The sequence below is a fragment of the Loxodonta africana genome, chromosome X (genome assembly GCF_030014295.1).
Source record: "Loxodonta africana isolate mLoxAfr1 chromosome X, mLoxAfr1.hap2, whole genome shotgun sequence".
NCBI lineage: Eukaryota > Metazoa > Chordata > Mammalia > Proboscidea > Elephantidae > Loxodonta > Loxodonta africana.
The window spans coordinates 140,153,546-140,178,714 of NC_087369.1; the positions used below are offsets into that span (position 1 = coordinate 140,153,546).

Sequence of the window (25,169 nt, forward strand, 5' to 3'; positions counted from 1 at the left end):
TAACAAAAAAAAAAAAGTACCTAGAATGCCCCAAATATAGGGATACCTATTGTGTACAGTACATTCTTCCAGGCCTTCATAATTTATAATCCAAAGGCAAAGAGGAAGGAAAAAAAGGAAAATTATTCATCTCTTCTTCTAAAGCAGTTCTTAAACTTTTTGGTTCACAAACCCCTTTGAGTAGCATGCAAAGGCACTTAACGCCCTCTTCAGAAAAATGCATATAAACACACCGTCTTGCATAAGATTTCAGGGAGTTCATTAAAAACCCCAGGTCTAAAATAAAAATGCAACAACCTCCCTTTCTCTATCTTCAGGGATGATACGAAGATCGGGATGAGCCATCCAACAGAACATTTACAATGTAAATGAAAAGAATTGTAGCTAAAATAATTATAGACTAAGGAATATATATGGCATTAATTTAAACAATACAGTGTATATATTAGACAGTGAAAGGAGAGAGGGGAGGGTATGGATGAAACAAGATTGGCCATGAGTTGACGGTTGTTGAAGCTGTGTATTGTATTTGGGGATGCATTATGCAATTTACCCTATTTCAAGATCTGACGCTTTATTTATTCCATTTTCAGATACTCTCTTAACTTACTGGAATAAAGTATCTCCTCAGGAGCTCATAAACATTCTCATACTTCTAGAGTAAGTTACATTAACTTATTTTCATAAACTTTGCCTGATTTGGGGAAGCTTAATTTCCAAATATAATAAAATATTTTCCTTTTTCAACAGCTTATTTGCTAAGAATTTAGGGAGTTGTTAATTATTACATAATTTGATAATACAGACGCTGGCGTAGATGCTCTTCACGTGTAGATAAACGTGGCTGAAGTATTTATGATAGTATAGAAAACTAATAATAGACCATATTTACAGTCCAGCATTCTTTCTGTGATCTGGAAAACTGAAAGTGGCATCAGCTGTCACAGGTCATTCATTTGGAGCAGATGTTGGATTAGTGAGCTGCTTAAATGATGGGAATTTAGAATTTGTGCTTTTATGTAGAGCTGAGTAATCCCACCCACTTCAGAAATGCATATACATCCATACACACACACACACACACACACAGGCACACACCCTCCATTTCAAAGCACTTGGGGAAAAAACCTAGTCTGGAGGTGGGAAGTTGTTGTATACTATATGCAGAGCTACTTTTACATCGTTGTTCAAAGCTTAAAGAAAAATCAGACTTAAAAGGAAATGTAAGAAATTTTTACATTAACAGTATGCATATATGATGTCTGCCAGAAAAGAAAGAGGATAATCAATGCATAAATATTTGATTAAAGTCTTTCGAAATTTTGCAGAAAATGTCAGCTGATTAAAATAGCTGTTTTTGAGATAAAAAAACTATTGTAATTATACTGAAATATTTACTGATGAAAATATATGATGTTGGGGATTTGCTTCAAAAAACACAGGAAATGGGGGGTGGGAGATGGGGAGACCAGGAGACCTGTTGCGAATAGAGGTTAAGCAAGAATGAGTATGAGTTGATAATCGTTGAATCTGGTTGCCGATGGGTACCTGGGGATTTAGTATGCTTTCCTCCTTACTTTTGTCTAGTTTGAGATTTTTGATACTAGAAAGTGCCTTAATACCATTAGAAAAAAAAAATACTGCAATTGCCCCAATTCTTAAGACTTCAGACCCTTTTTTGGGTCCTAATGTTACAGAACGCACGTGGGTATATGTTATAGAACGCAAAGGATGATTTGCGTCGATAGTTGTTTCTTAAAAATCAGTAATTAGAACGGTATATGAAGAAGCATACTTTTCTGGTGCTGATACGACTGTAACAAATAAATGTAGAAAGATGTAATATGGCAAGCTTGCAAGTAGTTGTGTGTATATTTATTTATGTAAACCATAACATATTATGTAATATGGCATTAATAGATCGGTCTTTGTCATTGATGATTTGTCAAATATTACTTGTTAAGTTGTAGAGTATAGTAATATATCACTAACGTCCTATTGTTTTTCTTTCTAGAGTATGTTTGTTTCACTTCAGATACATGGGGAAAAGAAACATAGCAAGGTAATTTCCCTAGTACTGCGAATTCTATTTTCCCCTTCTCTTCCAACAGAGGGCAATCTTAACCATCCCGTGTAATCTCAGGATAATCAATGCATAAACATTTTCATTAAAGTCTTTCAAAATTTGCATGATTTATTTAACGTGTCCCAACATAATAAAGTTTAAATTAAACCAGTGTGAACTTAAAATATTTTTAAGTTTCTTAAGAAATAATGGTTAGACTCATAGGCAGGGTTTCTATCCTGTGAGATTGCACAAATCCGAGAACAGATGCTTGTCTTCCCTGAAGGATGTAAGTAAGGGCAACATCCAGGGGAAGTCAGGAATTTATAAAATGAGGACACCTGTGAGGCTTGTCCCTTTGTCTACAATCTAGCAATACTCCCCTCAGTTACTAAGGTAAATAGAAATCCCCAACAGCGATTGGGAGATACGTTATACCTTATTTGCGTCTTCTTTTTGCCATTTAAGTCCTAGTGAAATAAATACCTAAAGAAGTGTTTCAGGGACCCTAAGGCAAAGGTTACTCACTTGTTTCAGTAGGATTTATTTTAAGGGTAGACTTAGTTAAGTAACTCAGATACAGTTGTTGTTATTTTTAAAGTTCAATTCCATGGTACTTCAAAAAATCGAAAAGGCTGTTTGGGTAGGATTTCTTGCTTTGTCTCTGGAACATCCCAGAACAGGTGGTTGAGATGAAGAGGATTCCAAATTCTACTGTTTTCCCCCATATCTTAGAGCCAGTATGGGTACTGCCACTATGAGCCTTAGCTGCTAGGATTCTGCTGACTGGCTCACTATGTTTACTTTTTGGATAGATAAACCCTTTTTCTTCATTAGTTCATGTAAGACCCGATTGTGACTTTTTTTTTTTAATGGAATCTTAACATTAAAGAAAAACAAAAGCTCATAAATTTGAAAAATAGACATGTTTACAGAGTACAAATTTCTCATCCACAATTATCTGGCACCCAGAAACAGATTAGTTTAGCACCTTGAACATCTCAGTTCAGGGATTTTTTTCCCCCTCGTTTCAACACTGAGTGTCCCTTGCACTGTCTTCTCGGACTCTTGCCCTCCTACGAAAAGGCTAAATCTTATTGGAGTATTGGCCACCTAACTCAGATATTTTTGAGAACAGGGGAAGTGGGAAGCTCTTTCCAAGTTCCTTAATTAACCTTCTTATAGTATAATCTATTTTAAAGATACAGTAAAACTATGTGATTTCCAGCAATGCCTCATTTAACCCAAGTAATAGTTGGTAGAATGTTGACAGTAGCATCATGTTTTCATGGAAACCTAATTATTTTCTACTTAAAAAGAATCTAACATTGAGATACATTATTGGAGCACTCCATTTCCTAACTTTAATGTTTATTTTAGGGTGCATGATGCCTGGCTGTCTAAACACTTAGGAATAGACCGAAAATCGCAAACCATGCCGGCTCTTCGAAACAGATCAGGAGTGATGCAAGCTCGGCTTCAGCATCTAAGTAGCCTGGAAAGTTCATTTACGCTTAATCACAGTAAGTGAAAATGTGCGTAGGGTGCCCATTTGAAACAGCCAGGTAAATGCTGTTTAACTTTAAAGAAGGCCTGGTTTAAATCACCAGGATGGTTGGAAATGATTTCACATATATTTGTATATTGCTACTATGTTTTTTATATAAAACTATTTTATGTGTTAATACATTATAATAAAATATACATGGGTTTTTTCAACAATTTTAAGTAATGGTGGGTTTTTTTCCTAGCTGAGTATTTAAAGTTTTTTTCAGTAAATCACTATTTTCATCATATTTAATATTGGAAATCATTCTTACTGTTACACTTTAATAATGCAAGTAATGGCATGCTTGATGTAATAGTATAGATAATATTTGTTTAGAGTTAACTGTTCATTCAATGAACATGCTGAGCTGAGTGCAGAGAGTAATTAATTCTAAATACCATTTTGGCAAAGTTGTATTTCAGACAGGTTGCAGTCTTGAAAAGGCAAATAGGACCAGGAGAGAAACCTTGCCTAGCTGGAGAAGCTAGAAGGTTATATAAATGGAAACTATCCTCTGAAAAGCAAATATTAATAAGAACTCAGAGTAAGAAAACATTAATGTCCATAAAGTCCTCTTGCGGTTGCAGGTAGAGAAGCCAGCAAAACTGGCTTTGTAGTAGAGAGTAATACTAAAAACAAACGTCTCAACCAAATGAACTCTGAGCTAATAGATTCAGGATCTTGAAAAAAAAAAAAAAAAAGCAAGTTTTACAGCCTTCATCTTTGCCCCGTCACTTGTAAAAGTATAATGAATCAACTTCCTTCAGTTGGCCCAGATACCTTGTTTTCCTTCTAATGTATAAACAAGCATCACATGTCTTTGGCATAATTGTCAGCTGCTGTCAAGTCGGCCCCCTCCTCATGATGACCCTGTGCACAACAAGATCAGACCAGTGTGATCCATAGGGTTTTCACTGGCTGATTTTTCAGCAGGAGATTGGCAGGCCTTTCTTCCTAGTCTGTCAGCTCCACTGAAACCTGTTCAAGCATCATAGCAACACTCAGGCCCCCACTGATAGGTACATCGGCTGGAAATCTAACCTGGGTCTCCCACGTGGAAGGCGAGAATTCTACCACGGAACCACCACTGCCAAACCACCATTGCCCTCATATTTCTGTATGTAGTGTGGCTGAATTTCTGTGGATTTCTCATTCTTGCACACAGAATTAGTGGCATGGGCTAAAATGCTTCGCCATTATTTCCTAGTTACATCCCTGTAGTTTATCACTGAAATCACTGAATAAAATGGGTCCCTTATTACCTGCTGCGGAGCCGTCGGTACAGAGCTGAAGTGAAAAGTAGTAGAATCAATTAACCATCTTTGATTAATGAATTAAGACAGTGAAACTCATTTGGGCTATAGGAATTGAGAGCCCCCTTTCTTCTTTTTTTTTTTTTCTTCTTGCTCATCACTTTCTGAGTCTTCGGGAAAAAAAATCTTGGAAACTTTTGTGAATCTCTGTTTTGGGCAAAGTTTCAATTAATTTATTTTTGATCCTAGGTTCTACAACAACTGAAGCAGACATTTTCCACCAGGCACTTCTTGAAGGCAACACTGCTACTGAAGTTTCCCTCACAGTCCTGGATACCATATCTTTTTTCACCCAGTGCTTCAAGGTAAAAATGAAGGGTTAGAATTCAAAGGTAGCATAATTGGGAAACTTGGATGGCAGAGCAGCGTGGCTACTGTGAGACCTTGGGAAGTCACATGAGACTCACTTGCCCCATTCATAAAGTGAGGGGATTGGACCGTTTTGTCCTTAAGCTCCCTCTTAAATTCTGTTGTTTTATTTTCACGTTTAGTAACAGTTCTTTCATATTTTTATAAAACTGTCCAATAGTTTTTTGCCCAAAACATGCCTGGATCAGCTTGCCCAAATGCCAATTGTGATGAGATATTTTGTCAGGCTAGATGATGTCCAGGTAGGCTGTTTGATTTCCTAATCAGGCACTTAGTATTTTTTCTCGGATATTTGTCTCTCCGTATGAATCATCATTGCCATAGGAAAAAAAAAGAAGGTAAAAACAGTTTTTATGCAGGTTTTTTGAAGGGGTAAAATAGGATCGTGGATGTGAGAGTGTTTTGAAAAGTAAAAACTACATAACTATAATGTAAGGTAAGATTAAGGATAGAACTCAAAGGTGAAAAATCATGCTTGCATTTGCCTGAGTTACACAGATAATTTTTTCCCTTAGTAATTCAATTCATTGCTTTAGTCCTCCAGATTTACTATGGAAACCTGGCCTGTGTTTTTTGCAAAGATGCTTAAGAGAAAATCAAATTAGTTACTAATAAGAAATAGGCTACAGAATCTCTTTATGAAGTTTGTTCTGATTAAAATGCCACGTGAGTTCATTTTTCATAGTGCCAATAAATAAGAAGGGCACTTGGCCTCATGGCTTGCATTGTATTCCTATTCTGATACTATGTAACAAACATTTATATATCTCTTAGTAGATGTCAGGCACTATCCTAACATCGGAGTCCTTGGGTGGCACAAATGGTTAAGTGCTCAACTACCAGCCGGAACGTGGGCAGTTCCAACACACCCTTGAGGCGCCTGGAAAGACTGGCCTGGCAACTTGCTCCCAAAAGATCACAGCCTTGAAGACCCTGTGGAGCAGTTCTACTCTGCACACATGGAGTCGCCATGAGTTGGAATCGACCCAGTGGCAGCTAACAACAGCACCAACGTCCTAAGTGCTTTATAAGTATTAACTTACTTTTTGTTTGGATTCCCTGGGACTGAGGAGGGACTGCAAATGGGCACAAGGGATCCTTTTGAGGTGATGGAAATGTTCTGAAATTGGATTGTGACGGTTGCACAACTCTATAGAAATTTACTAAAAGTAATTGAATTGCACGTTTTAAACAGGTGAATTTTGTTATGTAAATTATACCTCAATAAAGCTGTTAAGAATACACACATAAACTCATCCTTCATCCTTATAATAGCCCTATGTGGTAGATACTGTTATCATTCACATTTAGAATGAATGAGAAAACAGACTTACAGGGAGGTTAATATCACATAGCTGATCAGTGGAAGAATCCAAATTCAGACTTAGGCCAGTTATCAAGAGTCCATGCTTCTAATCACTGTACTATGCTTATAAGTATAGTGAGGAAAGAGCCAGAAAAATTTAACATCATCCAGGGATTTCTGCTGTCACTATCATGTACCATTAGATCTGTCACACTTTGCATATTGTTTTGGCCCTTTGCAGTTTTGAGGTTTTTTGTTTGTTTTTGCCACACTATAATAGGATGATTAGTTCTTGAGGGTTATGAGGATTGGGCCGAAAGGTAGGATATGAAACAAGTTTACAATGTAATGAAGTTAGCCATTCCTTTTTTTTTTTTTTAAAGGTTCACAAACCAATAGATATTTTTGTACATCTTATTGTTTCCTTTATGTCTCTCTTTGCAAGGGGCATTTGAACAGTTTACATAGTCTGTTGAATTGAGATGGCTGCCGTTATCTCTGCTCACAAAGGGTTATATTTATCACCAGTGACTACACGTCTTATTTTAATCATATTTTTAAACGAATTAGATAATAGATTTCTAAAATAGAATTAATATTTTCTTTAACTCTTCATCAGAGAAATACAAAGTCTGGTTGCCTTGTACCCATCTCTAATATACTGATTTCTTAATTGAAAAGCAGTATAGTAAGATTAATATAAAATACTCTTTCCATACTAGTTCTGTATTGGTTGTGTTGCATTGGAAAATGTATTTTTCTTATCTATTTGGAATTATGGAATTAAATATTATAGATACAGTTTAGGAGCCCTAATGGCATAGTAGTTAAGAGCTCGGCTGCTAACCAGAAGGCCGGCAGTTCAGATCCACCAGGTGCTCCTTGGAAACCCTATGGGGCAGTTCTATCCTGACCTATAGGGTCACTATGAGTCGGAATCGACTATACAGCAACTGGTATACTGGTAGATATAGTTTATGTACTATTTTGAGCTTTCCAAATTGAAAGATGACAGAAATATTTTAAAATTATATTAAAGGCTTTATATTTTTTTGGAAACTTCCAAACAATCATTTGATAAACAGGTATTGTTGAAGTCAGTTTTCTCATTATAGCATACGGGGGGGCAGAAGGATGGGGGAGTAAGCTAAGTATTTCTGCAAATCTTTTTTCCTCATGTTTTATAGACCCAGCTTTTAAACAATGATGGCCACAACCCATTAATGAAAAAAGTATTTGATATTCATCTTGCTTTTCTTAAAAATGGACAGTCTGAAGTGTCGCTGAAACATGTTTTTGCTTCACTGAGAGCTTTCATCAGTAAGGTAAGGAAAGAAGCTTTATATCTGCTAGTGGGCTAACTCTAGGGCAAGAAGGAAAGGAAAGGGAGGGGAGAGAGGATTATTGTGACGTGACATCTACAAACCTCACATAAGAAAGCCATAGGTATTGCCTTTGTAATATATAAGTATAGAACAACAAAATACATCAAAAAGGCCTGACGTGATTAAGAATCTCCTAAGATCAGAACCTGACCCTGTCATACCTTTCCTTTTTCAATAGGCTCCTTTGAAGAGTACCATTTTCAAATTACCAACTTTACTAATTTTTGTTCTATTTTGATTCTTTTTAAAGTATTATCATGCTGAAGGTATATAAGCTATTAGTGCAATGACGTAGACATGTTTTGAAAGCAGGAACCAAGGTTTATAACTGCAGGCTCTTGCATAATATCTTGCCAGTGATAGACGGTCAATACATACTCAAATGAATGAACTTTTCCTTTCAATGCTGATTTTACCTAAGGGTCCTAAATTTTTAGACTACTTACCTCATTTAAACAGTGATGTCAAACTTGGCTTTGAGATTTAAATTTGACTGAAACAGACAGCAAAGATTTGTTTCTGGTCTCTTCTTGATAGCTTTGAAACTTAAGAATAAACATAATAAACCAAGATAGAGTTAAGATTATAGAAAGGCACAGTCCAGGCCTTCCATTCTGCTTTGTATGCAAGCAACACAGCATGTTGTTGTGATGCTGGAAGCCATGTCACCGGTATTTCAAGTACCAGCAGGGTTACCCATAGTGCACATGTGTCAGCAGAGCTTCTAGACTAAGACAGACTATGAAGAAGAACCTGGCGATCTAATTCTAAAAATATTGGCCAGGGAAAACCTTATAGATAGCAGTGGAACATCGTCTGATGTAGTGCTGGAAGATGAGCCCCTGAGGTTGGGAGGCACTCAAAATATGATTGCGGAAGATTTGCCTCTTCAAAGTAGGGTCCACCTTAATGATATGGGTGGAGTCAAGCTTTCGGGACCTTCATTTGCTGATGTGGCATGACTGAAAATGAGAAGAAAGAGCTGCAAACATCCATTAATAATCAGAATGTGGAATGTACAAAATATGAACCTAGGAAAATTGGAAGTCATCAAAAATTAAATGGAACCCATAAAAGATCAATATCATCCTAGGTATTAGTGAGCTGAAATGGACTGGTATTAGTCATTTTAAATCAGACAATCATATGGCTACTATACCGGGAATGACAAAGTCAAGAACAGTGTCTCATTCATCATCAAAAAGAACATTTCAAGATCTATCCTGAAGTACAACACTGTCAGTGAGAGGATAATATCCATACGCCTACAAGGAAGACCAGATAATACGACCATTATTCAAATTTATTCACCAACTACTAATGCCAAAGATGAAGAAATTAAAGATTTTTACCAACTTTTGCAGTCTGAAATTGATCAGACATACAATCAAGATGCACTGATAATTACAAGTGATTGAAATTCGAAAGTTGAAAACAAAGGAGGATTGGTAGTTGGAAAATATGACCTTGGTGATAGAAACAACGATGGAGATGGTGTGATAGAATTCTGCAAAACCAATGACTTATTCATTCGAAATACTTTTTTCCACAACATAAATGGCAGCTGTACACGTGAACCTCACCAGATGGAAGTTGGAGACAAAGATTTGTATTAAGAGAACCGGAGTGGGCAGGGTTTAAAAAAAAAAAAAATAGTGTGGAGGATAGATTAGGGGCAAGACTAAAGGCAGGGGCACCAGTAAGGAGACTCGTTGCAGTAAGCTAGATAAGAGATGAGGGCCTGAGTAAAGTAGTGATTGTGGAGATGGAAAGTTAAAGGCAGATAGCGACTGCTGACAAAAAGGTTGTCAGTTCGAATCCACCAGCAGCTCCTTGGAAGCCCTATAGGGCAATTCTCCTGTGTCCTGTGGGTTTGGTTGGTTTGGTTTGGAATGAGATACAATTTATAGAATTTGATCATCAATTAACTGACTAGATAGTGGAGTGGGAGCTGATGTGAAATTTAGGGAAAAAACTATGTTTGGGATAAAAGTTAATGAGTTCTGTTTTTGTGGGCCTGTTGAATTTAAGGTGCCTTGTAAGACATCCTTGTAATTTAAGGTGCCTTATAAGACATCTAGAGCCCTGGTGGCATAGTCATTAAGCATTTGGCTGCTAACCAAAACGTCAGCAGTTCTAATCCACCAGCTGCTCCTTGGAAACCTTATGGGGCAGTTCTGCTCTGTCCTGTAGTGCCATTATAAGCTGAAAGTGACTCGACGGCAATGGGTTTGGTTTTTGGTTTATAAGACCTCCAGGAGCCCTGGTGGTGCAGTGGTTAAGAGTTCAGCTTCTAACCAAAAGTTCAGTAATTTGAATCTACCAGCCACTCCTTGGGAATCCTATGGGGCAGTTCTAATCTGTTGTATATGGCTGCTGTGAGTCAGATTCAGCTCAATGGCAACGGGTTTGGTTTTGGTTTTTTGGTATAAGACATCCAGTTAGAGCTGCACAGATATTTGCTCTAGAGAGAGATTTAGGTTGGTGAACTAGTCTCAGAGTTAACGTCCATTCATCCACACGGTATTTATTGAGCACATACTCTGTGTCAGGCATTGTGCTAAGTCTTGAATATACAATGGTGAAGATAGAAAAATAAGCATAGTCTCTGCTCTTATGAAGCTTTCAGTCTCGGGGAGGGGGGTGGGAGACAGAAAATAAATAAGTAATTAGAAATTATGATAAGTTCTAGAAAAGAAACGAACAGTGTGCTGAGATAGACTATGATAATTTGTGGGGGGTACCTTACTTTAGATACGTTCGTCACTCTTAAAATGAGGCCTAAAATATGAAAGGGGACAGTCACACAAAGAACTGCAAGAAGAACATTCCAGGGAGAGGGACGTGCGTAGAGGCCCTGAGTTGAGAAAGAGCTGCCATGTTCTGGGAGCTGAAACCCAGTATAGCTGGAGCCTATAAGCATATAAGTGGTAGTTGAAGCCGTGGGGATGGTTTAATATCCTCTGGAGAATGTGTGGAAGAACCTTGGAGAAAAACAACTTAGAAGGAGGATTGGAAGAGGAATCTGTGGAGCAGATGAGAAGTAGTAGTCACAGAAGTAGAAAGAAAGGCAAGAAGGAAGGATTATTATGAAAGCCAAGGGAGAAAGGAGTTTTAGCATTGTCATGCCTGTATACCAAAAGCAAACCAAACCCAGTGCCTTTGAGTGGATTCTGACTTAGAGTGGTCAAATAAGGGGGAAAGGAGTCCATTGAAATCGGCAGTTAGCAGGTGATCTTTGCCATTGTCTGTTCAAAGAAGTGGCTAAAAGACTTAATGTAGTGGTTTAACTACAATATAACTCTGCCATTAACCTTTTATTTTCATACTAGAGTATCTTGCCCAGCAAGACTTGATTTAATCTATTGATGAGATTTCTCAACCGTCTGATAGAAAACATTTATTAAACATTCATTACATGCATAGCATTGTGTTTAGCATTACGGTGAATTAAAGAGAAGATAGATTCCTGTAAGTGGGTTTAAATTCAGGCTTCCCAAGAAATAGTTTTCAAAGGGTGTCCCTCTAACTTCACACTCCCTGGAAAATATCCATTGTATATCCTGAAGCAGCTTGCTACTTGCCTAGACTTGTAAGTATGGCTGAGATTATAACAGGTGTATGTTAAATGTACAGTTTTTCTTCCACAAAGCAGACTGTATGCTCAAAATAACAAGCCACTTGGTTTTTTGAGGATTAGGTAGTCACTTTTGTACTCTCTATGGAAAAATTAGCGCTATTTGTGAGTAGAAGGTATGTGCATGCTCGCACGCGTGTGTATGTTCATGTCATCTATGCCCCGTTTTGTTAAAGATCGGCTTCACTTGCTGTGTGGATTCCACCTATAATTTTCTCAGCACTTGCAAGGTCATAATACAAGGAACTGCTTAAATACAAAGCAACAGAATATATGCAATGCAAATTGTCCTTCTCATTTTTAAGGCCCAATTTGAGACCCATCATTCATTCATCAGCTCAGTCATTCATTCATTTAACACATATTGTTGAGACCATCTTGACCTCTTCTCAAATCTATAGCAATTTTTTTTTTTTTTTGTATATGCTCTTGAATTGTTCTCTCACATTCTGTCACAGGCTGTTCTTCTGTTTTTAACTAGCTCATGCTTTCTTGAGAGGAGACCCCTAACCCTTATGTTGTTTTTGTATCCTCAGAGCACCCAGCACGATTTTGCGTCCTTGATACTTGATTTTCTGATTGGGTTTTCAAATACTTTTGTTTTCCCTGTTCTTTAGTTTCCCTCGGCCTTTTTCAAAGGAAGGGTAAACATGTGTGCTGCATTTTGCTATGAGGTTTTAAAATGCTGCACCTCGAAGATTAGCTCAACTAGGAATGAAGCATCTGCACTTTTGTATCTTTTGATGAGAAACAACTTTGAGTATACCAAAAGGAAAACCTTTTTGAGGACGCATCTGCAGGTCAGTGAAAATCAAAGTGCCTCTTCTCCTTTCTTTTCAATTTTAGCCTCTTGATCAAGATCTAGAGCTGCTGTGTCCGACAAGGTAGCCATTAGCCATATGCGGCCATTTAGCACTTGAAATATGGATAGTCTGAATTCACATGTGCTGTAAGTTTAAAAAAAAGGAGCCCTGGTGGCACAGTGGTTAAGCGCTCAGCTGCTAAGAGGTTGGTGGTTCAAAGAAGAAGATCATTTATTCCCAACTTGGCCCATGGCCACTACCTAGCAAATACATTCAAAGTGGCAGCCTGACTGCCACTTTTTCTGATCACTATTATGAAAATAGTTTTAGATCTAGCGGTATTATGAATTTTGAAAAGTTGTTCACATGTAGCCAAGAAGGGTCCCAAATGAAAAATGTAGAAGAAAATTCTAACTCAAAAAGAAAGACCAGACTTGCTGGCCTGACAGAGTCTGGAGAAACCCTGAGAGTATGGCCTCCAGACACCCTTTCAGCTCAGCAGTGAGGTCACTCCTGAGGTTTACCCTTTAGCCAAAGAGTGGACAGGCCTATAAAACAAAATGAGACTAAAGGGGCACACCAGTCCTGGGGCAAGGATGAGAAGGAAGGAGGGGACAGGAAAGCTGGTAATAGGGAACCCAAGGTTGAGAAAGGCGAGTGTTGACTTGTCATGGGGTTGTTAACCCATGTCATAAAACAATATGTGTACTGTTTAATGAGAAACTAGTTTGTTCTGTAAACCTTCATCTAAAGTACAACAACAACAACAAATCCCAATAAAATTTGAAATTGTGACCTTTGAAGTTATTTCAGTAGAAAAATTTAAACCCCTCATGGATGAGAAAAATAGGTTATGATGGAACTGTGTAGAATCTTTTAAAGAAGTATTTCATATGAGTGTCTATGTGCTTATAAAAATGGTGAAAATTTGTCAAAGTCATTTGAAAAACAATTTGCTTCTTCCCCACAGATAATAATTGCTGTGAGCCAGCTGATAGCTGATGTAGCGCTCAGTGGAGGATCAAGATTTCAGGAGTCTTTATTCATTATCAATAATTTTGCAAACAGTGACAGACCTATGAAGGTATGTTCTAACTGCAAGTGAAAAATGAGAATCATCCTCACTATCACAGAAGTTTACAGTCCTAGAGTTAAACTATCTTTGGATTTACAACTGTTGATAGTATAGAGTATGAAGAATGTGAGATCGATGAGTCTTGAGTGCTACTGTATCTCTAGAACCTAGAACACTGCCTGGTACATAGCAAATGTTCAGTATTGAATGGATGGATAGATAAATACATGAATATACTGTGTATATGTGGAGCCCTGATGGAGCAACAGTTAAGCACTCAACTGGTAACTGAAAAGGCTGGCGGTTTGAACCCACCCGGTGCCTCTGGGGAAGCAAGACCTGGCAATCTGCTCCCATAAAGATTATAACCTAGAAAATATTATGGGGCGGTTCTACTCTGTCATGAGTCCACTATGAGTCAAAATCAACTCAATGGCACCTAACAACAACAACCCAGTTGCTGTAGCTATTAGAATTCGACTTTGTTCTGGGCTTGATTTCTAAACTTGCTCAAAAAATAAATGGGTCCTTTCTTTCTTAACAGTTGTTACCATTTATAATATTAGCTAATCAAGCACCCTGGTTTTGTGAGTTACAAGAATCATCTGTTAACTGATTTTGACTTGCCATAAATACTGATTGGCAAATCCAAGTCCAAGGCTGTCATTCTTAGGCACCAATTGGCTGAGTCCTAAGCCCAACACCCTGACCACCATTCCTCCTCCTTACTTATCTGCGAAAAAGCTTTAACATTATAAAAATCTATCTGTTGCTTCATGACGAGAAGTGTACGTTCTGATCTTCAGTGATACATGTGTGCGAGGGAAGAAGAATCCTTCAGTGAATAAGGAATTTTCCTCCCAGAGGAATCATCTCCATTCTTGGGAAAGGTCATTTTCCAGCATAATTTGAAAATAATATGTAAAATCTGAAAGAAAAAAAAATTTAAAGCTCACAATCACAGCGTACTTGATATTTGGGGCATGTAGACTTTATCAACCAAAAAAATATTCCCATAGGAACATTGCTTAGGCTGAGGGGAAAAAAAAACAAACACTAACTAGTGCCAGCCGCTCTGAGGCTGGGAAAGTTTGCTTTTCAGCCAGTTCTACTGGTTCCCCAGGGGATCAGTATATGCTTCAACTAATCCCATGAGAACGTTGTTGTTAAGTGCCGTCAAGTCGATTCCATCTCATAGCGACCCTGTGTACAACAGAACAAAACGCTGCCCAGTCCTGTGCCATCCTCACAATCGTTGCTATGTTTGTTGCAGCCACTGTGTCAATCCATATGTTTGAGAGTCTTCCTCTTTTTTAGTGATCCCTCTACTTTACCAAGCACAATGTTCTTTTCCAGGGACTGGTCCCTCCTGACAACATGTCGAAAGTGTGTAAGACGCAGTCTTGCCATCCTTGCTTCCAAGGAGCATTCTGGTTGTACTTCTTCCAATACAGATTTGTTCATAATTTTGGCAGCCCATGGTATATTCAGTATTCTTTGACAACATCATAATTCAGAGACATCAATTCTTCTTCGGCCTTCCATATTCATTGTCCAGCTTTCACACGCATATGAGGCGATTGAAAGTACCATGGCTTGGGTCAGGCACACCTTTGTCCTCAAAGTGCCATCTTTGCTTTTTAACACTTTCAGGAGGTCTTTTGCAGCACATTTGCCCAATGCAAGTCGTCTTTTGATTTCTTGATTGGTGCTTCTACGGGCGTTGGTTGTAGATCCAAGTAAAATGAAATCATTGACAATGTCAGTATTTTCTCCGTTTATCATCATGTTGCTTATTGGTCCAGTTGTGAGGATTTTTGTTTTCTTTATGTTGAGGTGTAGTCCATACAGAAGGCTGTAGTCTTTGATCTTCATCAGCAAGTGCTCCAGGCCCTCTTCACTTTCATCAAGTAAGGTTGTGTTAACTGCATATTGCAGGTTGTTAATGAGTCTTCCTCCAGTCCTCATGCCCCGTCCTTCATATAGTCCAGTTTCTGGGATTACTTGCTCAACATACAGATAGAATAAGTATGGTGAAAGGATAAAATCCTGACGCACACCTTTCCTGATTTTCAACCATGCAGTATCCTCTTGTTCTATTCTAACGACTGCTTCTTGGTCTATGTACAGGTTCCGCACAAGCACAATTAATTGTTCTGGAATTCCCATTCTTCACAATGTTATCCATAATTTGTTATGACCCACACAGTCGAATGCCTTTGCCTAGTCAATAAAACACAGGTAAACATCTTTCTGTTATTTTCTGCTTTCAGCCAAGATCCATCCTGCATCCTAACACACGCAATGATAGCCTTCATTCCATGTCTTCTTCTGAATCCAGTTTGAATTTCTGGCAGTTCTCTGTTGATATATTGCTGCAACTATTTTGGAATTATCTTCAGCAAAATTTTACTTGGGTGTGGTATTAATGATAGTATTTGATAACATCTGCATTCTGTGGGATCACCTTTCTTTGGAATGGGCACAAATAACAGATCACTTCCAGTCAGCTGTCTTCCAAATTATTGGCATAGACAAGTGAGCGATTGCAGAGCTGCATCCCTGTGTTAAAACATCTCAATTGGTATTCTGTCAATTCCTAGAGCCTTGTTTTTCTCCGTGCCTTCAGTGCAGCTTGGGTTTCTTCCTTCAATACCATTTATCCTTGATCATATGCTGCCTCCTGAAATGGTTCAACATTGCCCAATCCTTTTTGGCACAGTGATTCTGTGTATTCCTTCCATCTTTTGATGCTTCCTGTGGCATTCAATATTTTGCCTATAGAATCCTTCAATATTGCAACTCAAGGCTTGAAATTTTTCTTCAGTTCTTTCAGCTTGAGAAATGATGAATGTATTCTTCCCCTTTGGTTTTCTAACTCGAGGTCTTTGCTTATTTCATTATTTTTGTCTTCTTGAGCCACCCTTTGAAATTTTCTCTTTAACTCTTTTACTTTATCATTTCTTCCATTTGCTTTAGCAACTTTGTGTTCAAGAGCAAGTTTCAGAGTCTCTTGTGACATCCAGTTTGATCTTTTCTTTCTTTCCTGTCTTTTTAATGACCTTTTGCATTCTTCATGTACGATGCCATTGATGTCATCCCACAGCTTCTCTGGTCTTTGGTCATTAGCGTTAAACAAGTCAAATCTGTTCTTGTGATGGTCTTCAAATTCAGGTGGGATATACTCAAGATCGTACTTCGGTTCACTTGGACTTGTTTTAATTTTCTTCAGCTTCAACTTGAAGTTTCATATGAGCAACTGATGGTCTGTTGTGTAGTCGGTCCCTGGCCTTGTTCTGACTGATGATATTGAGCTTTTCCATCGTCCCTCTCCACAGATGTAGTCAATTTGATTCCTGTATATTCCGTCTGGCAAGGTCCACATGTATAGTCACTATTTATGTTGTTGAAAAAGGGTATTTCCAATGAATAGGTCATTGGTCTTGCAGAATTCTATCACGCAATCTCTGCCATCATTTCTATTCCCAAGGCCATGTTTTCCAACTACCGGTCCTTCTTCTTTGTTTCCAACTTTCACATTCCAATCACCAGTACTTATCAGTGCACCTCGATTGCATGTTTGATCCATTTCAGCAGCAGAAGTTGGTAAAAATCTTCAGTTTCTTCATCTTGACATTAGTGGTTGGCAAGTAAATTTGAGTAATAGTCGTACTGACTGTCCTTCCTTGTAGTCATATGGATATTACCCTATCACTGACAGCATTGTACTTCAGATAAATCTTGAAATGTTCTTTTTTGATGGTGAATGTGACACCCTTCCTCTTGAATTTGTCATTCTTAGCACAGTAAACCATATAATTTTCCAATTCAGAATGGCTAATACCAGTCCATTTCAACTCACTAATACCTCAGATATCTATCTTCAAGAGTTCCATTTTATTTTTAATACTTCCAATTTTCCTAGATTTGTAGTTCGTACATTCCAGGTTCCAGTTATTAATGGATGTTTGCAGCTGTTTCTTCTCATTTTGAGTCATGCGACATCAGCAAATGAATGTCCCCAAAGATTGACTCCATCCACATCATTGAGGCCGACTCTACTCTGAGAAAGAAGCTCTTGCCCAGTCATATTTTGAGTGCCTTCCAACCTGAGGGGTTCATCTTCCAATACTATATCAGACTGTGTTCTACTACTATCCATAAGGTTGTCAGTGGCCAACTTTTTTTAGAATTAGATCACCAGGCCCTTCTTCTTAGTCTGTCTTAATCTGGAAGCTCTGCTGAAACCTGTCCATCATGGGTGACCCTGTTGGTATTTGAAATACCGGTGGCATAGCTTCCAACATCATAGCAACATACAAGGCATCATGGTACGACAAAACTGACAGACAAGTGGTGAGCACAGAAACAACTTGTGCCATTTGTGATCATGAACTTAATACTCTAAAAGTTTATTTTGCCAATTGCTACCATCCTTAATGCCATGTCATATAGTTGGATTAGCACTTTTTCATAGTAAATGGGATTTGTATTGGCTCTCCACGATAGAAAAATCTTTTTCCTGACTTTTTTCTGAAATGACTTTGTGTTAATCTGTTAGGGCAGTCATTTCCAATAAATTCTATTACAGCAAGCTATTGCCTTTCCCTCAGTAAATCTAATTCCTATTAATGCATAATGCAAAATTATTTAAAGGTAATGATTGTTTAAAGGGGAAAGCTTCCTAATGCCTATACTTGTCCCTGCCTCATCTTCTCCTAATCATAGAGATAATTATGATTACTCTTTTTTTTTTTAGTAGGGTTAGAAGGAAGTAATATGACTGTCTTAATAGTTGCCACTTTAACTTAGTATTTTTGAAGTAAAAAATAGCTCTTTGAGAGAAGCTAATGAACTCTTGAGACTCTTAAAGTGTTCTGTGATTCAAACCTCTTGTTTGTATGAGTAGACATTTATACAGTATGGTTTTTACCTTTGTGTAAGTAGTAGTTAGTCGATGGGGCAGGTATGTCTGCCAATATAGAAGAGTGGCTAAGAGCACTAGCTCTGGAGCCAGGCTGCCTGTGTATGAATCCTGTCTCTGCCACTTACCATCTTGGCCAAGCTATTTAACTGCTCCATGCCTCGATTTTCCCATTGGTAAAACAAATTATGATAGTATTTAATTCATAGGGTTGTTGTAAAAATTTAGCTAAAACGTGTAAAGCACCCAGACCAGTGTCTGGTACGTAGTGTGCTGTCACTAATTTTCAGTTACTGTTATATGTCCCCAGAGTAACGGGGAACATAATATTGCTCTCCTGGCTATGGAATTCACCCTGGAGCAACTAGAATTCTAAGCCAGGCAGACTGTCTACAGAGCCCATGCTCTTAAGTACCATGAACGTACTGCACCTCAAGTTTAGAACCTTTGAAGTGTGGACTGGTTCTATGTATATGTATATATAATTGATTTCAGTGTCTTTAGACATGCCATATGCAGTATACCTAGAAGCGTAACATAGAATAAAAATCATATGTTCTCAGGATTGGATGGTGAGGCTTCGAGCGCATCAATAATATTGTTAAACGTATCTTTTTGTTTGTTTCAAAATTAGGCAACTGCTTTTCCCACCGAAGTCAAAGATTTGACCAAGAGAATCCGTACTGTTCTTATGGCCACTGCTCAAATGAAGGAACACGAGAAAGACCCAGAAATGCTAATTGATCTCCAGTATAGCTTAGCCAAGTCCTATGCAAGTACTCCAGAGCTCAGGAAAACCTGGCTTGACAGCATGGCCAAGATTCATATAAAAAACGGAGATCTTTCAGAGGTGACTACTTTAAGGTTTTGTTCTAAACACAACCCTTCTGTACACCTTGAGCACATTCTGACAGTTTTGTTTTTTTTTTTCCTTCCCTTTTCAGGCTGCAATGTGCTATGTTCATGTAGCAGCTCTGGTTGCAGAGTTTCTTCATCGAAAAAGTAAGATATTTCTGTTCTTTGTGATGGGGAAAATTTCAGTTAACACAATAGTTTTTACCTTGGTAGTTTATAACTATGAATATGATATAATCGAGCTCTGAAAACCATGCCCACCTTGAGACTCATTCGGTGTTTAACAGAAATAGTTAGGAAAGAAGACTAGATTGTTCATTTGCTTTCGGCTTTCATTAGGGCTTACAAGAATAAGTTACATAGTACATGGGCAGGCCTGATGGCCAATGTTTATTTTCTAAGGCTGTCTCCGTTTGGAAGACTACGACAAATTTCTTTCCAGGGCCCGTGAGAAGCTCAGGAATAAATACCAGCCACTTATTTTCCCCTCTTCTGCCTCAGCTCCACCAACAACTACCCACAGACCATGTCTCTGCAGCTACTGTAGTGCAACAGTACGTGGGTATTAAAAGGGAGTCATGCTGTCCTAAGGCATCAGGATCCAGCAGCTCTAATTCAGGATTTTGCCAGAAAGCTTTCCTGTTCCAAAACAGTATTGTTGACAGCTATAACTAACTACTCAGTTAGTAAAACATTTGAATTAGGTTTTAAAAATTTGTTTGGCAGTAGAGATTGCCATCAAGAAATCTCCCACTGAGCAGGAGAGCAGTGGGGTGCAGACCCCAAATTCTCATAAGAAGACCAGACTTAATGGTCTAACTGAGACTAGAAGGACCCCGGTGGTCATGGCCTCCAGACCTTCTGTTGACCCAAGACAGGAACCATTCCTGAAGCCAACCCTTCAGACAGGGATTGGACTGGGCTATGAGATAGAAAATGATACTGGTGAAGAGTAAGCTTCTTGGATCAAGTAGACACATGAGGCTATGTGGGCATCTCCTGTCTGGGGAGGAGATGAGAGGGCAGAGGGGATCAGAAGCTGGCAGAATGGACATGAAAACAGAGAGTGGAGGGAAGGAGTGTGCTGTCTCATTAGAGGGAGGGCAACTATGGGTACACAACAAGGTGTATACAAATTTTTGTATGAGAAACTGACTTGATTTGTAAACTTTCACTTAAAGCACAATGAAAATTATAAAAAAACAAAAACCTCCCACTATCACAATATCCAAGCTATTTCTTTCAAGGCAGTCCAGTGAGTAGCATTAGGGCAAAATGAAACCCAGCTTGTGAGACTCATAGTCATTCTGGCTTTGGCTGTGGAAATACAACCATGTTTTGTTTTGGTTTGGTTTTTAATTCCAGAATTCCTAAGATTATTTATTTATCATTCATTTACGGAAGGCTCCACAGTAGTTAAGCGTTTGGCAGCTAACCAAAAGGCTGGCAGTTTGAATCCACCAGGCACTCCTTAGAAACCCTGTAGGGCAGTTCTAATCTGTCCTATAGGGTCACTATGAGTTGGAATCACCTCGATGGCAACAGGTTTGAGTTTTACGGTTTTTTACCTGAGGGTCAGTGTTTGTTTGCTTCACATACTACTCCCCATATAGAGAATCTTTTTCTGAAAAGATTCTTCCCAAATATAATATCATGATTTAAATGTAGATTCATTTTACTTATATTTTAAATTAATGTTTTATGTTTGACACCAAAATTCTTTTGACTAATCAGTGTGTTTTTAATTGACTTATTTACTCTAGATTGTCCCCCACCCTTTTGAATGTATCCAGATTTAAAATGAAGAAGGAGATTAATAAGGCCATGTTACAGGGTTTTTTGTTTTTTTTTTTTTTTTTACATCGCCTGCATACCTGTGCAATTATAAATAAATGCTGAAATTGCACACCTGCAATCCAAATACAGGGACAAATATGAGACCCCTAAGTGCAGTACTAAATATAATTTTAGGAGCCCTGATGGTGTTGTGGTTGAGAGCTCAGCTGCTAACCAAAAGGTTGGCAGCTCAGGTCCACCAGCTGCTCCTTGGAAACCCTATGGTGGCAGTTCTGCTCTGCCCTGTAGGGTCGCTGTGTCAGAATGGAGTCGACAGCAATGGGTGTGGGTTTTTCTGTTTTTTATTAGCAGAAATCAAAAATTACTTATATCACTTATGAATCCTTAAGTCTTAGAAATATGGTTGTAAGATTGGACAAAATAACAATTAAAATAGAGTATACATCTTGCTGTCATTTTGAGAGCACCAGCATGAGGGAGCTAGCCTAAACATCAAATACTGTGACATGCTTCAACAAGTGGAAATAGCGCTTTTACCTAGTCATAGAAACCTTTATTTCATAATACCATCAAGGTTTGTTTTTTTTTAATAATTTTTATTGAGCTTTAAGTGAACGTTTACAAATCAAGTCAGTCTGTCACATATAAGCTTATATACACCTTACTCCATACTCCCACTTACTCTCCCCCTAATGAGTCAGCCCTTCCAGTCTCTCCTTTTGTGACAATTTTGCCAGTTTCTAACCCTCTGTACCCTCCCATCTCCCCTCCACATCAAGGTTTTTTAGAAATCATCCTTCATGGAAATCAAAGAGCCCCTTTCTCTGAGGAGGAAAAAAGGCTGACTTTGCACTTTAAATTAAAAGAATGGTAAATGTAGGAGAAGCTTGCATATTCATTTATAGGTGCCATCTCTTTTTAAACCTAGAAAATTCTACTTGCCTAAGCTACATAACCTTATTCTAAAATGGTGGCAGTAGTACAACCCTCAGGAGGAAAAAAAACCACCTTCTGTTTCAGTGACCCAAAACACCTTCTTTTGTTAATTTGCTGAGTAAACTATGATAAGTATATCAAGGTAGACTACTAAAGACCTCATACAAGTCAAAAGCGTCATCTCTTAGCCTGCCATCCAGCGCTGAGAACTTCACAATTCACCAGTTAGTGGGGTTTTGACATCTAGATAAGACCTGGATGTTTACAGAGTAAATAAAAATGTATCTGAGGTAGAACTAGAAAAAAATGTTTTATTTACAGTTGACACCAACTTATTTAACAAAGTTCGTTGGGTAGCTCTAGAACCCTTTTTTTTCCTCATAAAGTGTGCTTTGATAATGAAGACAAAGGGGAAAGAGAATTAATTTAAAGTATATTTTAAATCTGTGGTATATCAATTGCCTGAAGTTTTGTTTTCTCAAATTCCTAAGCTATTTCTCTTGAAGTCCATTAGAAAACGTTTCTTTAATGGAATAGAGCTGACATATTGGAGGCAGGTGTTCTTTAAGAATTTTTAAGAAAAAAAAGTTTGTCCTGTTGGATAGTTGCTTAATAGGACAAAGGCTTGGGCCCCTGCCTCCCAGTGGTAACTACACAACACCAGTGAGGGGCCATTTCTAGATCATTTTCTTCATTCATTCAGGCACTGGGATTAGAGGGAAAAGGAGAGAGATATACAGCTCTCCTGGCCCCTGGCCCCATCCCCACCCTTGAGCTTCTTTCAGGCAGCCTGAGCTCTTCCTCTTTCTACAAGAGAGACTTCAAGGACTATCATTCTCTTCCCTTTACCTAAATCACCCCTAAGTGGTATTACTGGGTATTAGTTATTCTTCCTGTCCCTGGAAATATAAAATAAAAACCAGATCTGAATTTCCTCATTCTTGTTTTGTCTGAGAACCTCAACATTCCTAGGCCCCACACTCTGAAGGCTAGACTGTGTGTATTTGTCTCTCTTTTTTCTTTTCCTGGAAGAGGGTACAACTGTTTCCCCCAGGGAAGACAAGAGTTAAGTGTCTTCTGCATTCTTCCCCCACCACATACCATATGAGGTCCAGCAAAACTTCAGGCCTGTAGATCTGCCCTGTCAACCCAGAAAATGGAAGTTCCTTTCCCATAGAGCCTATCCTTTTCATTCTTTATAGGGTAATGTTGCTCCCTTTCCCAAGTCTTTTTACTCAGGATCTGATCACTTAAATTCTGCAAGGCTTTCTTTTCCCCTAGTCCTTTCTAATCCCAGACTTTTCTCGCCTTCCCTCAGGGCTCCTACCTCTTATTCTTCTTTTGACTAGCAGTCTTATTTTCTCAAGGATTAGACTGCTTCCGCCCACCCCATCCTCCACTGTTTTGAAGGAATAACTTGTGCTTTTTATTTGGACAGTTTGATTACCAACTCCTCTCCTTAGCATCTTTCTCTCCCCAAAGGAGAAGTCCGAAATATGGAAGCTATAGTTATGAAGGGCGAGGTCAGAGATCCAGGTCAGATACCAGAGAGAATGATACCCGTCTCTCCGGGAGCACCTTATACAAGGCCACGTAGGGCTACATGAGGTCTCTCAAACAGATGGCCTTCCTTGGTTGGAATATATACACTGGCCAATTCTAGACTCAGCAACTTGTTCCATCTGAAAATCTTTCCAGGACTAAGGAGAGTCAGAATTTGCCTCAAGCATTTTAAAGACCCTAACAAACAAAGGCTGTTGTTAACTTAACAAGGGAATATAGTCTTCCTGTAGGTAGATCCCATCGAGATACATCATCAGGCATGTGAATCAAGATCACAAAATAATGGCCTCTGAGGCTGAAATTCCACAGTAGTAGTCATTACACTAGATGATGTTGACAACAAATTCCAAAAGTGAGTGTTGACCTGTTTGTCTCTAAGACAAAATATAATTTACCCTACTTATACCTAAGGTGAAGCCCTGGTGGCATAGCGGTTGAAGAACTCTACTGATAACCAAAAGGTCGGCAGTTTGAATCCACCAGTCCCTCTTTGGAAACCCTACAAGGCAGTTCTACTCTGTCCTACAGGGTCACTATGAGTCGGAATTGACTCAAAGGCAACAGGTTATAGGCGTTATACCTAAGATACACATCAGAAGACTCTTCCCCAAGATGGTTTTAACCTCATCTGATCTCAGGCATTAGATTGTACCTTTCTTTGTCTGCCCCTAAATCATGACATTCTAGAAAAATTCTAGGTTTGAGAATAACTTAAAACAATAATCGTCTCTAAGCAGACAGGGATTTTTTCCCAGTCATGGACCTAGCTGTCTGAGGCCATCAGGAATTGACCCTCCTCTTTGATCAGGACTACATTTCTTTATCTCTTCACTCAAGCCTTTGAGGCCTTCTTCCTTGCTGCCTGGCTCTTGACTTCATAGAGGCGACCGAGTGGGACATTTTCTCATAAATTCTAATGCACTACTACTCAGGGGCTGTCCTGTGGACCAGCTGCCGATCTGAGAACTGTTTGTTGCTGATTCACAACAAGATGAGGGGCATTTTCATCATGTAGATAAACTGTCACTAAGCACACTGTCACGTTCAGCTGACTTTTTCTTTTCATAGCAAGACTTTGTTGAAGAAGGAAATGATGAGTTGACTTACATTCTGATACAAGTTCCTTATCTTGTTGTGGTCCAGCTTTTTGAATAGAATTATCCTAGAGGTCTATAAGAGATCATTAGGCATGCTTAACTTCAAAAACGAAGTGTCATGCTAGATCTTCAGTGCCTTTTATTGCCTATTTTCTTTGAACAAAAATGGCCCTAACACCCAGTGGGTCAAAGTAAATCTCACTTTGATTTTGGCCTCTCCTTGTTGGAAACCCACTGGCTGCTTCACATGGATTTCTCCCTTCTTGAAAAAGTACTTCAAAATAACCCTGTCTTCTCCCACTGAACTTTCAGCTCTCTGTCTGAAGTGTGGTGACCCATGTTTTATCAAGCATCTTACCTATAAGATGTATTTCTAGTTAGCTTTCATTTAGACAAGAAAAGTTGACAAAACCTAAGCCCTGATACATGACATTTTCTCTATCAGACGTCCCAAAAATCTCAGCATGAGGTCTGGTTTTCTTAAATCTTCTCTTC

General features: G+C 38.6%; 1 protein-coding gene across 4 annotated transcripts in view; it reads left to right on the plus strand.

Moving 5' to 3' along the window:
- The window catches only part of DOCK11 (dedicator of cytokinesis 11), a 192,733-nt gene that overhangs the window by 141,310 nt on the left and 26,254 nt on the right, over window positions 1-25,169 (plus strand). For all 4 annotated transcript variants that reach the window (XM_064278710.1, XM_064278708.1, XM_064278709.1 and 1 more), the window contains 9 exons: window positions 594-660; window positions 2,015-2,062; window positions 3,446-3,588; window positions 5,117-5,232; window positions 7,790-7,927; window positions 12,242-12,424; window positions 13,398-13,511; window positions 19,061-19,276; window positions 19,371-19,428. In XM_064278710.1, coding sequence (XP_064134780.1) covers window positions 594-660; window positions 2,015-2,062; window positions 3,446-3,588; window positions 5,117-5,232; window positions 7,790-7,927; window positions 12,242-12,424; window positions 13,398-13,511; window positions 19,061-19,276; window positions 19,371-19,428 — 1,083 coding nt within the window. The remainder of the gene's footprint in view (window positions 1-593; window positions 661-2,014; window positions 2,063-3,445; window positions 3,589-5,116; window positions 5,233-7,789; window positions 7,928-12,241; window positions 12,425-13,397; window positions 13,512-19,060; window positions 19,277-19,370; window positions 19,429-25,169) is intronic.